General features: G+C 35.1%; 1 protein-coding gene and 1 pseudogene across 1 annotated transcript; one reads left to right on the forward strand and one right to left on the reverse strand.

The window, feature by feature from the left end:
- The first annotated feature begins 258 nt into the window (after positions 1–258).
- Positions 259–3,392, forward strand: LOC148783001 (beta-glucosidase 44 pseudogene; annotated as a pseudogene).
- A 9,592-nt stretch (positions 3,393–12,984) lies between these two features.
- On the reverse strand, positions 12,985–15,338 carry LOC18429624 (UDP-glycosyltransferase 72B1). The gene has a single exon (XM_011623342.3). It carries the CDS (start codon positions 15,010–15,012, stop codon positions 13,516–13,518), a length of 1,497 nt encoding a protein of 498 aa, XP_011621644.3. The 5' UTR covers positions 15,013–15,338; the 3' UTR covers positions 12,985–13,515.
- Between the last annotated feature and the right edge of the window lie 601 nt (positions 15,339–15,939).

Below are 15,939 nucleotides of genomic sequence, written 5' to 3' on the forward strand. Positions count from 1 at the left end.
TGACAATATTGAAAATTGACAGTCTAAAAATGCATTGCAAGATGCACAATTTCCAAAACTTGAAATCTATTTTTTTTTCTCATGTCCATACAACTTGAGATCAAGATGATCAATTTGAAAATATTTGAACATCAAAACAACCTCTTCTAATGACAATTTTGAGATGCACTTTAATTTGATTGTTTAGAGCCTCATACTTATAAACTTTTTCCCTTTACTTTTTCCTTAGCAATAAAGGTTAGGGTTTGTATCAAAAACATGTATAGGTTGCTCCAGCGGGAGCGTACGGTACAACAACTCCCTCGGGAAAATAGGTAAGGATTTTTTTCATCAAAAATTTTGGGATCTAAGTATTACTAGATTATTAATTATAAGAAAAAAAAAATAGTTTTTGAGTTCTTGAACATCAATTAATTTTGGCACATAGAGAGTGTGACTTAATTTTGCACATAGAGAGTGTGACTTAATTTTCTTTTCCTTGAGGTTGGTCTCGGGGTTTTAAAGATTAAATCTCCAAAATTTGGGACCCAAAAAATATTCCTAAACTTGAATTTTTCTTAAGGGGAGCAAATAGACAATATGCTCCCATAGGAGCATGAATATTAATCCCAAATTATGTTTAAAACCCCATAATCCATTTATGGATTATCTACCCATTGTACCGATCTGGATCAGCAAAATTGGTTGAAAATCAGTAAAAAATTTATACAAAGTTGTATGACACCAAACTTGTATATATGATAAAATTCGGAGGTGCGTCTTATTTTGATTGTTTAAGGTTGCAACCTTATGCAAACCACACCCCACGGAAGACGTTTAGATAAGGTTGCAACCTTAAAATATAGAATTAAGTTGCATCTCAAAAGTCCATCATAAAAAGGTATTTTGATGTTAAAAAACCCTCTAATTGACAATTTAAATATCCAGATGTATGAAAATGAAAAAAAAAAAATAAAACATAAAAAAAAGAAGAAAAAAAAAAAAAGATTTCTAGTACCAAAAATAATTTATCTTACAACACCTGAGGATTCCTCCTTGCCGAGGGGAACCCAGATGGGTTACCCACCAAATATAATCTAGATAAGTGATTCTTGATTTGACTCTTTCAAACTTTGGTTGTCTAGAGTAAGAGATCATGTCATCATACCTAATAATGCGGGCTAATTAATTAAGAAAAAACTTTACATATGGCCCCACCCTATCTGAATGGATGTACCTAATAATGCTGGCTAATTAGTTAAGTAAAAAGTTTACATATGGCCCCACCCTATCTGAATGGATGGTTTAGATTGCTTTAGTGTGACTATGTAAAATTCCATATGGACCATATTTTTTTGGGGGGGTTAATTATAAAATGAGAGTACGTTGTTTTTAAATTACCTGCAGGGATTTTTTTTCCTAAATTATCTTCTTTTTCGGTTAACTGAACACTGTTCGACGTTTGAAATACCAGCTCTTTAAGTTTTTTAAGTTTAAAGTTTGTTGTCCGATATACCGGACAACTTCTTTTTCTCTCTCTAAACATTTAAACTCCCCTTCATTTCCCTCTTTTTCTCTTTTGCCATCAAAACTCGCAAGCGAAACCCACTTACGATTCTCTTGTTTGTCTGTGTCTTCTCTTTCTCTCTCCTCTATGTCTCTTTATTTTCGTTCACTGTCCTCTATCCAAATATAATCCGATGGCTTACCCACCAAATATAATCTAGATAAGTGATTCTTGATTTGACTCTACATTGTTTCAAACTTTGGTTGTCTAGAATAAGAGATCACGTCATGATACCTAATAATGCTGGCTAATTTAATTAAGTAAAAACTTTACATATGGCCCTAACCTATCTGAATGGTTGGTTGAAATAGCTTTAATGTGACTTTATGCAAAATTACATACGGATCATATTTTTTTGGGGGGTTAATTACAAAATGAGAATACATTGTTTCTAAATTATGGGCGGGGATTTTTTTTCCCAAATTATCTTTTTTTCCGGTTAACTAAATACCGTCCGGTGTTTGAAATACCAGCTCTTTAAGTTTTTTAAGTTTAAAGTTTGTTGTCCGATATACCGGATGACTTCTTTCTCTCTCTCTCTAAACATCTAAACTCCCCTTTATTCCTTTCTTTTTCTCGTTCACCATCAAAACTCGAAAGCAAAACCCATGATCGATTCTCTTGTTTGTCTCTGTCTTCTCTTTCTCTCTCCTCATCGTCTCTCTATTTTCGTTCTCTGTCCTCTATCCAACCTCGCCATCATTCGATAGCCCCATTCTCTCTCTTCCCAAGAAAATTACCCAACATGCTCTCTCTTTTCTTTTTCTTTCTCTCTCCTCTCTCTACCCTCCTTGCTCCCTTCATCCGTGGCTCTATCCGCTATCCTCTCATGACCAAAACCCAACATGGAGCTACCCACCGTGCCATCTCTCTCTCCTCTCCATCTCTCTTTTATCTTTCTCTCTTCTCTTTCTAACCTTTCCATTCACAATAAGCATATTGCATCAAATCCATGAAAGGTTCTTGTTGAGGTCGAAATTCATTGCCCTGCTCTCCCGACCATGTTCTAAGCCAGGGTTATTGCTGCTCTTCTGAACCACGACTTCCGCTTATCAAGTCGAAGGAGCTGTTCTGAGCCAGGGTTATTGCTGCTCTTCTGAATCACGACTTCTGCTTATCAAGTCGAAGGAGTTGCACATGAAGATGGCAGAGGACCTAGTACATGGGATGTGTTTATTCAACAACCCGGTATAATACCAAATAATGCTACAGAAGTAGCATCTTTTCAAAGAGGATGTGGATATCATGGCAAATATGAACATGGATGCTTACATATTTTCTATCTCCCGGTCCCAAATCTTTTAGTAAATATGGGAGGGATAGGATATTGTGCCTTGTATATTATTACAGTTTAAGTATATATGATTTAGTTTTTATTAATGTCACAAATAACTTGTCTATAAAAAAACAAATCTGTTCATATCAATTAATGGACACTGAGTCTCTTCAGAGAAACCCGAGACTCTTAACATCCAGAAGGTGTAGGACGAGTTGATAACGAAGATGTGGATATCACGGCAAATATGAACACGGATGCTTAAAGATTTTCTATCTCATGGCTCGAATCTTTTCCGAAGGTGTAGGACGAGTTAATCATAAAGGAGTGGATTATTAACACAGATTGATTGATTACTTGCTTGAAAAGGGTATTACTCCTTATACAAATCTCTATCATTATGATTTGCCATAGGCTTTTGAGAACTCCTACAATGAGCTGCTAAATAGCAGAGTTGTGGATGATTTCGTAGATTATGCAGACTTTTGTTTCAAAACTTTTGTAGACAGAGTCAATAACTGGATGACTTGCAATGAGCTTAGGGTTATTGCTGCTCTTCCGCTGTTTTGAGCCAGGTTTTTTAGGCCTACCTCTGTAGGTATCTTTGGTGGTTCTTTTAGCGAGGATTTTAGCCCAAAAAAGAGGATCGCATGGACGTGGTTTTGGATTGGTTTGGTGGCATTTTGGAGAGAGAGAGAGAGAAAGGGTAGAGATTAGAGAGAAAAAGAGAGGGAGAGGCTAAGGGTGAGGTGTGTTAAACTAGGTGGAACCGGGCGTTGTGATCATTTAAACCCACTTGTCCGGGTTTACCAGACAGGGGGTAACTTGGCGTGAAATTTAGATTCAACTTTAGCTTATTGGGGCCGACATCTAAATTAATTGCTTAAAAGATTTTGATACAAATAAAAAGACAAAAGTGTTCCTTAAAGTTCGATAGGTATTTTGGTATTTTTTTTACCCAAAATAATTTTTTGTTATTTTTATGATGTGTGCCCCTATGATATTTGTGCATGCCCTAAATTTCATATTTTGAATTATTAGATCAAGACTTAGCACTCGAGAGCTAATTTATAACATTTGATTAAAGTCATCACAACTGGGCAGATCGGACGGATACAGTTAGGGATCTCATGTGGTATTTTTGTTACCTTTTGTTTATGTACTCCGTATCTTGAGAACGTGTTGTGCATGTTCCTGTATTGTACCGAATACCACGTCCACAAATTTTATTCTAAAATAGGGAGAGAAAATGTGTTTGAGGCATACTAAGAATCATAGAATTCCACATTTTTGAAGCATTGCATTTGGGGTACTTAATTCTCTTTAACAGATACCATAACTTGGTCTCTTGAAGAAGATGCATGAGAATTTTTCAAGGGTGAATGGATTTCATTTTGATTGTAATGCATTGCAAACCTAATGTAATTTTTATATTTAAGGTTATACATGTAGTCCAATAGCTATTGGTTTTTTCACATTATTAAGTGACATGGCTATGAGTCAAAGGAAAAAGGTTTATATAAGGGTGAGGCCCGACCTCAAAAATTTACTAGACGATGTTATTTAAATGCTGAAAAGCCTTCAAATTCGATCACATCGACCTCAAGATGTATGGACATAAGAAAAATAGATTTCAAATCTTGAAAATAGTGTTTCTTATAATACATTATGGGCAAGCTTTCTATGCTTCCCCTAATGCCTAGAAGCTTTATCCTCCCCATTATCCAACCATCCATTCTGAATGGAGGGCTAAGATTGCCCCAATCACAATGTCACGTCTCTACACTATTTTTTTTTTAAATTTTTTCTATAAACGATTTTGATACCAAATTTTGGACATCCATTCCTCTATTAAACTCGCACTAGCAAAAAATATTAAAAAAATATTTTTAATAAAATAAAATGATCAAAATACCCTTGAAAGATTCAAGAGGTGTGTTATGGTCATTATATTTTATCAAAAAATTATTTTTAATATTTTTTATAGGTGCACCCCAATGATAAGATTTCACATACCAAAGTTTATATTCATACAATTTGTATAAAAAAACTAAAAATTAAATACTTTGAGACGTCAAATCTAAGATCAAACGGTGAGTGGCTCTCTTGATCAAAATTGGGCAGCTGGATGGTAAGGGGAGGATAGAACTTCTATGCTGCAGGAGAAGCATAGAAACCTTTCCCATATATTATTTAGACCGCCAATTTTTAAGATTTCAAATATACACAGATATGCTCGATCTACATTATTTTTTGAATATTTAAATTTTTTTATTAAAGATGAAACTAAACTTTCATGCCCTTGTAAGGATTGATGATACTGAAATAAAATATTTCTATACAATTTGAAGGTATGCCTTAATTTGGTTGTTTAAAGCATCGGCCTTATAAAAACCGCACCTTAAGTAAAAAAGAACAACTTTGTTGCGACCTATATAAAAAGGGACCCTTTTTCAGTTCTGTAGTGTAAATCTTGCGAGTTTAGCTTAAAAGAAATATGGCAGCATTGTTTAAGGGAAGGGAATGATTAGGTAGGATGAATATCTGGATAGACACCTCGAAACTATTGGATCTTCACCGTTGAAATTTTAAATCTTGCGATGGAGTGTAGACACCATACTCTAGCCAAGGGGATTCTCTAGACTCAAGAGCTTTCAAGGACCGACCTTGGACCAAAAAGCTAGGCTTTTGCCCCACTAAACCCCGCTATTTCAATTCTAAACTACACTATGGACCACACTAGTGTAGTACATCCTACTGCACCATAGTACTATACTCTAGACACTATAGGAACATCCTCAAAATACCTAAGAGGTTCCCATCATTAGCAAAACCGTTGTCAAATTAACCTCAAACTTGCTTAGGGTCCCTAAACTTGCCTAATTATTATTCCATTACATAAACCTGCCTAATTTGTTTGAACCACCCAAAAGTCCGGCCCTATTAGATCAGCCTACCCTTAGCCATTTAGGAGCCTTCAGCCTAGATTAACCTTCTAATCCCTCATTGACCACCTATTTAGCCCAAGTCCCAATGATTTGAACAAAATATAATTTAAATAATAAAATACATTAAAAATGGGCTATTTAAAACCAAAACCTCCAAAAAAAAAAAAAAAAAAACACAAAAACAAAAAAGGAAACCTCTAGTCATGGCCATTAGTATCATCTGCAACAGCCACTAGAGGATATGGGAGGATGAGCGGCAGGAAACTGCTCCTATCCGGGGTCCACAACTTTCAATGATTTTGTGCATGTGGCTGAAACATGGACGGCTTAGATTGAACCACTACTGTCCATGGCTTTAGATTCAATCCTAAACTACACCCCGTTTCCATTTTCATCAACTGCATCATTATTGCGCCTGATAAACTACTAATTGAATAAGTTTGAACACTTTTTTGGCTCGGTGTTTAGTCCGGTTTATGCTAATACTAACGTGTTTTTTTTTAATTCAATGGAGATGACGAGTCTCGATCTGTTTTTAAAATCATTAACGGTTTTTAAATGCGTTAGCTGATAATGAAAGCATAGACTTTAATTGGGGTACAAGTAGTGCTACCACCACGACCCCAACCCCATTCTCACTAATACTGCTTTTAATAAAACATGTATGTATCCTACATAATCATTTTCGTTGGGACCTTAAAAATGGGTGCGGTTTGTATAAGGTCGCGACCTTAAACAATCTTAATAAAAAGCACATCCAAATTTTATCATAAGATGTATTTGTTTGTAAAAAATTCTTATGATGGCCTTATAATCCATTCTCATATCTAATTAAGAATGCTTAAACTTCAAAAACAGTTCAAAACAAGTAGATCTATAAACATATAAAAATCTTGAAACATACGGTCAATATAATGTGTTGTAAGACACTTATTTGATCGCATATTCATACATCTCGATGTTAAGATGATCAATTAGAGGTTTTTTCAACATAAATAACCTTTTTTAATGGATTTTTGAAGTGCATCTGAATTCTACATTTGAAAGTTATGAACTTATATATATATTTTTTCTTAAAAAAATTACGAAAGCTATAATGGTCATTGGGTAATCGTTTAGAAACGAATAAAATACATCAAATAAAATAGAAATATGGACAATGAGTTGAAGACATGTAATTTGGGGGCATACTTTTCAAATAACTTTGAAATCTGTACTTCCTCTGCTCTACTTTTTCAATGTATTATTTCCTAGAAGTCGCATATATTTTACTTTTCAGACCTCAAGCACAATATAAAATTATAAATGAGATTAGATTCCATATGGATTCACATTTATGAAGAGTGCTTTCGCCTCTTGATTCTAGAAAGAATAATTCAATTTGTGATATTAGTGTTGGAAGCTAGAAAAGAAACATATGTTTAGTTCACAATAAAAACGCAACTTCCATATTCGACTATTTAACATGTTATCCTACATTTAATTTTATGAATTTCAAAATTCATGTGTGATTTGATGGGCTGCTTGAATTTTGACAAACAAAAGGACGAGCTATTTGAAATTGGGTGCAGCTGAGGCTCTAAACAATCAAAGTAAAGCATACCTTCAAATAGTTTCGAAAAATAATGTTTCCATACTGAAAATAATTGTGACAGCCTTAAAAATATACTTCCATCTCTAATTATAAAATTTAAAGCTTCAAAAATAGTGTAGATCGAGCAAGTATATGAAAACTTGAAAATTTTGAAAATTAACAGTCCAAAAATGCATTACAAGATGCACCATTTTTTTTCTCATGTCCATGAGCTTTAATTTGATTTTTTAGAGCCCTCGCATTTATATAAACCTTTTCCTTGGAAATTAGATGTAAGTAATATATTCAATAAGGGTGTGGTTTTTATAAAGTTGCAATCTTAAACAATCCAATTATAAGGCACAACTCCTAATTTTATTGTAACATGTAATTTGGTGTAAAAAATTCTTAGGATTATTTGAAAATCTATTTTTCATATTTTATTATAAAATTTTAAACTCTAAAAATAGTTAAAATGAAGTACATCTATAAGCATCTATAAACGTTAAATTGCTTCATCAAGGTGAAATTGCCTGATCAAGTTGGTTATGGGGGAGTGTTGAAAATAGACCAAGTCAAATTGCTTGGTCAAGTTTGTTATGGGGAGTCTTGAAGATAGATCAAGTCAAATTGCTTGGTCAAGTTTGTTATCGGTGATAAGCCTCAAATTATTTTCCTGTATCTCTAATATTCATTATGATTGTCCTCTCTATATATAGCAGTACGTATTTGTGTAACCTTTGATCCAAATAGGAAAGATGTAGCTGTCACATAAATCTTGTGTTATCTCTCTTCTTCTTTCCGTAATCTTATGTTATCTCTCTTATTCTCTCTATAATCTTGTGTTATCTCTCTTTACATTCAATGTCTGTGCTCATGCCTTCTCGATTTAGATGATAATGTATTTACATTCAATGTCTGTGCTCATGCTTTCTCGATTTAGATGATAATGTATTTGAAGATAACTATTTTTAGTTCTCAAAATCTTTTTTCTTTTTTCATATTCATACATCTTGATGTTGAGATGATCAACTAGAGGGTTTTTCAACAGTAAAACAACATTTTTCTATGGATTGTTTTGATGCATCTTTATTTCTACATTTTAAGGTTGTAATCTTATATAAATTTTTTCCATTTAATAATTTAGATCATATGAATAGTTTGTTAAATTTTCCTTTTGTTAAATTTTCCTTCTTTTTTTTTATTACACATAAGTCTTGCATGACATTATTTTTTGGGTAGGTTGAATCTTTTTTTGAGAATGGGTTGGGGATGTGATGGTAGCACTACTTATGCCCTAGCTAAGATCTAGGCTTCCATTATTACCTACGCATTCAAAAGCCACTAATGATTTAAATGGATAGGGGCTCGTAATTCCCACTAAACCACCGTTGCCTCCTTTACTTGATACGTTAAACCCCACGACTAAATGCTACTGAGAGGAAGAGGAATGAGGCAACCTTCTAAAAGGATGGCGAAACATTTTGAAGAAATGGGGTGGTAGCATCTCCACACTCAGTTATCACATCGTGGTATCCATTTCTACCGATCAACATCGTGGTATCCATTTCTACCGTTGACATTATCAATTGACACCTTCTAAATGTAACTCCTCAACTTATTGAAAAAATGGGTAGGGTCTTCCCTATTGAATTACCCCAAAAATAATAACAAAAAAAAAAAAAAAAATAGCAAAAGAAAAAAAAAGAAAAAAAAAGAAGAAAGAGATGAAGGGATCTCCACCCTATAGATCCTAGGCTCTAAACAATCAAATTGGAGGCTATATTCAAATAGTGTCTTCTTAACTGAATTACCCCAAAAATAAAAAATAAAAATAAAAAATAAAAATAAAAAAAAAAAAATAAAAAAAAAGAAAGAGATGAAGGGATCTCCACCCTATAGAAAAGGGTACGGTTTGTATAGATCCTAGGCTCTAAACAATCAAATTAAACCCTATATTCAAATAGTGTCTTCCCTGCCGAATTATCCCAAAAAAAAAAAAAAAAGGGATCTTCACCCTATAGAAAATGGTGTGGTTTGTATAGATCCTAGGCTCTAAACAATCAAATTATAACCTATATTCAAGTAGTGTCAAGAAATGTGGTTTCAATATTGGAAACATTTTTGACAAATAGTATCAAGAAATGTAGTTTCAATATTGGAAATATTTTTGATAGCCTTAAAATATATTTCATCTTTATTTATAAATTTAAAGCTTCAAAAATAGTGTAGATTGAGCAGATAAATTAACGGTCCAAAAATGCATTACAAAATACACTAGTTCTAAAACTCAATATTGAGATGATCAATTTGAGGATATTTGAGAATCAAAACAACTTTTTTTAGTGAAATTTTTGAGATAGGCTCTAATTTTATTGTTTAGAGCAGCGTTTTAAAAAACGCCGAGTCGAACCGGACTCGCCCGGTTCGACTCGGAAATAGTGAAAAAGGAACCGGATCGCCCAAAAATCGGAAATCGTCCGGTTCTAGAGAGAACCGGACGATTCTGTACAGTGAATCGCCGATTCACTGTACGGAATCGGCGAGTCCGAACAGTGAATCGGCGATTCTGTAGGGATTTTTTTTTTTTTTTTTGGTAATCCATGATAGATTTTTTTTGTAATCCATGATCGAATTTTTTGGTTTTTTGTAACCCATAATAGAATTTTTTGTAATCCATGATCGAAATGTTTGTTTTCTTTTCTTGTAATCCATGATCGATTTTTTTGTTTTTTTTTTTTTTTTTGTAACCCATGATAGAATTTTTTGTAATCCATGATCGAATGTTTTGTAATATATGATCGAAATGTTTGTTTTTTTTTTGTAATCCATGATTGAAATGTTTGTTTGTTTTTTTTTAATCCATGATTGAATTTTTTGTTTTTTGCTTTTTTTGTAACCCATGATAGAGTTTTTTGTAATCCATGATTGAATTTTTTGTAATCCATGATCGAACTATTTTTTTCTTTTTTTGTAATCCACGATTGAATTTTTTGTTTTTTTTGTTTGTTTTTTTTTGTAATCCATGATCGAATTTTATGTAATCCATGATCGAATTTTATGTAATCCATGATCGAATTTTATGTAATCCATGATTGAATTTTTTGAAAATTTGTGATTTTTTTTGTTTAATCCATGATCAAATTTTTTTTTGTAATCCATGATAGAATTTTTTGAAAATTTGTGATTTTTTTTTTAATCCATGATAGATTTTTTTGAAAATTTGTTTTTTTTTTTTTTTAATCCATATTATTCAAAGAGAAAACGAGAGAGATGATGATTCTGAGGCCACCCTATCCCAGCCATATTATTCACATATCGAGTCCCAACAGCAACAGTGTAGGGATGAGCACGAAATACTGTAAATTAAATGCTGAATGGCGGTTCATGCAGGGAAAGAACATATCAATATTCGCATATTCATTCAAAAACATGAAAATTCTTAATGGAGTACCCTCATTTTTTATTGAATTCCTAAAAACCAATATTTATAATGAATTTTAATAATTTTTTCGGATTTTTTTGAAGCTTTATTCTGACCGATTCACCCGATTCCGATCCGGATCGTCGATTCGCCGATCCGGATCGCCGATTCGCCGATCCGGATCGCCGATTCGCCGATCCGGATCGGTTTTTGAAAAGCCCGATCCGGGTCACCGATCCGGTTTTTAAACCATTGGTTTAGAGCGAAGGGATGTTGCTATTATTATTATTTAGCTAGTGTATAGGAAAATGACTTGATAATATATATTATATAACCCCCACATTTCTTACATAAACGCCAACCGCCAAATGACATACTGATTAGGTAACTTGCAAGAATGGCAAGAATTCAACCAGAGTTAAAATGAAGGAAAATTGTTTCATGCAAGAATGGCAAGAATTCAACCAGAGTTAAAATGAAGGAAAATTGTTTCATGCAGGCTGGATCGCATTTCTACATATGCGGTCCATAAAGTGTGAAGTATCCATCTTGAAGATGGATGCAAGTAGGTGTTCTAAAAACAATGGAAACTAACGATCCAAATGTTGTCTTACTAAAATTATTATTTTTAATTTTCAAAATTTATTTATTTTTTCCTATTTATGATCTTCATGTACATATCTTTAAAAATTAAGTCTTAAAATTCATCTCCAAAATAGATTTATTAAGAGCCCCTCAATTCTACATATGAGCAGCATAGAAACCAGGTCCTAAAATAAACGGTTATGTATACTTTTTCATATTATATAACCCCCACATTTCTTACATCAACGTCAAATGCGTACTGATTAGGTGGATTACTTTTTTAAGTACTCCTTAGGAAAAGGTCTAAGTTTTTTTAAAAAGGGAAAAGTTTATATAGAGCCGTAGCTCTATACAATCAAATTTGAGCCCACTTCAAAAAATTTCACTAGGAGAGGTTGTTTTGATGCCCAAATATATTTAATATGGTTATCTCGATATCAAGTTTTGGAAATAGTGCTTTTTTTAGTGTGTTTTTTGACCATCAATTTTTAAGATTTTCAAGTTGTCATAGATCTGTTACAGTACTTTTAAAGCTTTAAATTTTATAATTAAATATAAAAATATATTTTAAAGCTATCATAAATATTTCCACTATTGAAACTACTTTTCTTGATATATTTAAAAATAGGCTCCAATTTGATTGTTTAGAGCCTCGGCTCTATACAAACCCCACCCTTTAAAAAATGAGAGCAGTGTTTGTGGGGTTGTTGGAACCCTCACCACGATGGCAAATAAGCACTCACGCCATTCACCATGCCATTTAAATATTTTGAGTCGAAATAGACATATTAATGTATATAAATTATACATGCATATGATCCAATTCATAATCCCACCCATGTTTGGGGTGGAATAGCCAATATTCCACAGCAAAAATTGGTGTAAATAACAATGCCCAAAAAATCCTTTATTTCATCATAAACTTAAGAAAATCTTGTTGTAGAAAAACAACTGACAATCTCAAAAGAATAATTCCACAAGCTCATGAGCTGTTTAAAAGAATAATTCCACAAGCTCATGAGCTGTTCAAAAGAATAATTCCACAAGCTCATGAGCTGTTCTACTACTTGTCCAATGTGAATGTACCATTTTGTGTCCAAGCTGTATGTCACCTATGATTAGGGTAGCCAAATGCCGAGCGGCCCGGATCACTAATGCCCATCATGAGCCATTATATGTGACCCAAGGGCCGGGGCCTGGGATAGATGTTTCCTGCCCAGATTCTTATTGGCCTGAGCCCTGGACAGACAATTCATGCTCGGTCACATATAAGAGAAAATTCCAAAGGCCAGGCCTAACCTAACCCTACCAAAGGGGCATGTTAGAACCTGGGTCGTTTAGCTCCCCACAGGGTGGGGTCAAGATGTTAGGCTTCTTGGCTGGGCCAAGGCTAAGGTCAGCCCAACCTTGGTCTATTGTCAACCATACCATGATGTCCTCTTAGTGCAGTAATTTTCAGCCCTTGGTTTGGTTCCTCTGACCCCTTTGGAAGTTGAACTTATGTATTTTGTCATTGTTTTTGTTATAGAGGATCAAGCAAGTATGGTTGGTTCCACAAAAGCATTTGTACAAAATTCTTGTAAATGTTTACTTTGATATCTCATTTGAGCAAAATAATTCATTACCAAGATGTTTTGTTTTTGACAAGTACTTAGATTTATTGGATCAAAGGGTAATTGCAATAATTATACATCAAAACAACACTGGAGAAATAAACGAGTTATCTAAAGAAGCACCCTTCTTGGATAAATCATCTGCCACCACATCAGCCTCCCTATAAACATGGTTAATACTCGCCACGCAGCCGAGAGTTTTATCCAAAACCTGTAACCACAAAGATCTTAAATTCCAAGGAGGTCTAGAAGATCGATCGCACCAATTGATCACATTCCATGAATCCCTCGCCACAAACAATCTATTCCCCAAATCTCTCTCTCTCCATATAGACACCCCTTGTAGCAATGCTGATAATTCTGCTTGGTTTGCTGTGACAAAACCACACAGGGCGGCATAGGAAAAAACATAAAGGGAGATAGAAAAAGGAAGACAAAGCATTCTAATCCACTGGTCAATGCTAAAACTAGAGAAGAAAAATGTTAAACTCACTGGACAAATTATAAAACTACACCACTGTGTCTTTTAAGTTTTAAAGCATGCAAATCATCATCGGTTTCCAACTACAAATGAAACCTTTTTCATGTCCTTCCATATTGGGGAGCCAAACCTCCATTCTTCAGCAACATCATTCACTGATTCATAAGAAGTCCCACCCTTAGCCAAGGCTGAATCTGTAGCAGTCTTAAGCTCTCCCATCTTCTCCCTCAAAAGTTTTCCTTCTTCCTCTTCCATCAAACATCTCACCGCCCTCTCTATCTCATGTTTATAAACAATCCCATCATCTTCCATCTTGGGCCTTAGAGCAACCTTAATCTCATTAGCCAACATTAGGGCATTCATTCTTTGCTCAGCATAGAGTGGCCATGCTATCATAGGCACACCATTTTTGACACTCTCAAGGGTTGAATTCCACCCACAGTGTGACATGAATCCACCTATGGAACTATGGGCCAATATCCTTCCTTGTGGAGCCCAATCGGGAATAACGAGTCCACGTCCTTGGATCCTTGAAACAAACCCTAATGGTAGAAAGGCAAGAGGGTCTTCACCATTGGAAGTAGAGGAGAAGAATGAGGCAGAGCTTGAGGTTTGGTGAGGTTTTCTAATCACCCAAAGGAACCTCTGCTCACTTGCCTCCAACCCCATGGCCATTTCATTCATTTGCTCATGTGTAAAGGTTCCCCCACTACCAAAACATACGAATAAAACTGAATTGAGGGGTTGCTCATCAAGCCATTTCAAGCATTCTTCTCCTGGGTTGTCTGGCAAGTCAAGAGTCAAGGGACCCACCGGAACTATCTTGGGAACGGAGATCGCCCCCCATGCCTCCTTGTCTCTCAAGGTTTTTATTGGATGAGGCTCTAGGGCTTGAAAGGTATTGATAAGTATGGATTTTGCTTCAATATACTTTCTAGCATGGCGTAAGAACCATGCATACTCCTCGTCCTCTCGATCCTGTAGTTGCTCAGGCAAGTCTTTTCCAGGTATTGGAAAGCAACCCGGGACTTGTACAGGAAAATCAAGATCACGATACTCGCCAGAAATCTCTTGATCTAGAGTTGGGAGGTGCAACATGAGAGAGAGCAAGGTAGCAGTTGATGTGAAAAAAAGATATGTAGGCAATTGTAGTTCATGTGTAAGCTCTATAACATCGGCGCAAAAGGGGTCTGCTATGAGGCCAGAGATTGCAGGAAAACGACCTGTGGCCGTAGGTAAACCACTAAAGAGATCTCCAAGGAGCCCTCGAAGGGAACCAAGAGACCTCCTAATGGTCAACGATATTTGCACAACCTTCCCAGTGTCAGGAGGGATATCAGACATGTCCATCATCGGGAGCTCGACCGACTTCACAAAACCCTTGCAAGTTTGCTCGAGTCCTGCAAGGATTGAATCTTGCATTGGGGAGGAACCAGTTGACACATTAATAAAGGTGACTGAAAAGCCATGAATTGTTGCTAGTTGTTGGGCAAAGGCAGCTAAGGGAATAAGATGACCAAGGCCAGGGCTAGGGAAAATCGCAACATGAGGCCTTTGAGTCTCCATGAAACAACATAGATTTTACAAGGAGACAGTAGGCACCTACTACAGGAAAGGATCTTAAAATTATAATTGTAATAGCAATACTACTACTGGGTACCTTGGTTTGATGGAATGATGGTGAGGGGTTTATATAGAGGTTTTATTACGAAGGAAACTTTCACTTGAAGCCAGGGGTAAGGCATCTTCTTTGCCATTATTGGGTTTTAGCTTTATGAATCTCCCCAATTTTATGTTTTCCGTTTTGTCTTAGTTTTTTCCACTTGTTGTGTTTGAAAAGAAAAATATTTTTATTTTATTGGGAAAATAACACATACTTTATCTAAATTGGACTTTCTAGACAACTTCTCCCCAACCAATTGTATTATTACAACTTTTACCCCAAAATAAAATTTTATAGCAAATACCCCCAAGTAACAGAGTCATGGTTCTTTAGACCAAAATGCCCTCCCCTTGGTCGTTGAATGTTGTCGGTCCAGCACTTGTAAATGCGGTCCGGCAACATATGCCATATCGTACGGCATTGTGTTCCATACGGTCCGGTATATTTGCCATATAGTCCGGTGGTATATTTTGTCGGTCGGGATCTATGATACCTCGGTCCGACATAAGTTGCATGCAGTCCAGCAAATTGTTGTTGTGGTCCAACAGTTAATGTGGTATGTGTTGCGGTTGGCGGTAATATGTGCCGGATCGTCTTTAGTGATTGAGCGTCTACAGAAATGTGACACCTTGTATGAAGTAGGGTATTTTTGTCATCTAAACTATTACTTTTCGACTTGAGGGTATTTGCTATAAAAGTTAGTTTTGGGATAAAACTTGTTATAAAAAAAATTGATTGGGGCAGGTTGTAGAGAAATTTGAGTCAAGAGGGGCTTTTGTAATTTTTCCTATTTTATTTATCATGGAGACAAATGATTCAAAAGAAATACA

This window comes from Amborella trichopoda, chromosome 3, assembly GCF_054954075.1.
Source record: "Amborella trichopoda isolate Santa Cruz 75 chromosome 3, AtrichopodaSantaCruz75HAP2 v2.0, whole genome shotgun sequence".
NCBI lineage: Eukaryota > Viridiplantae > Streptophyta > Magnoliopsida > Amborellales > Amborellaceae > Amborella > Amborella trichopoda.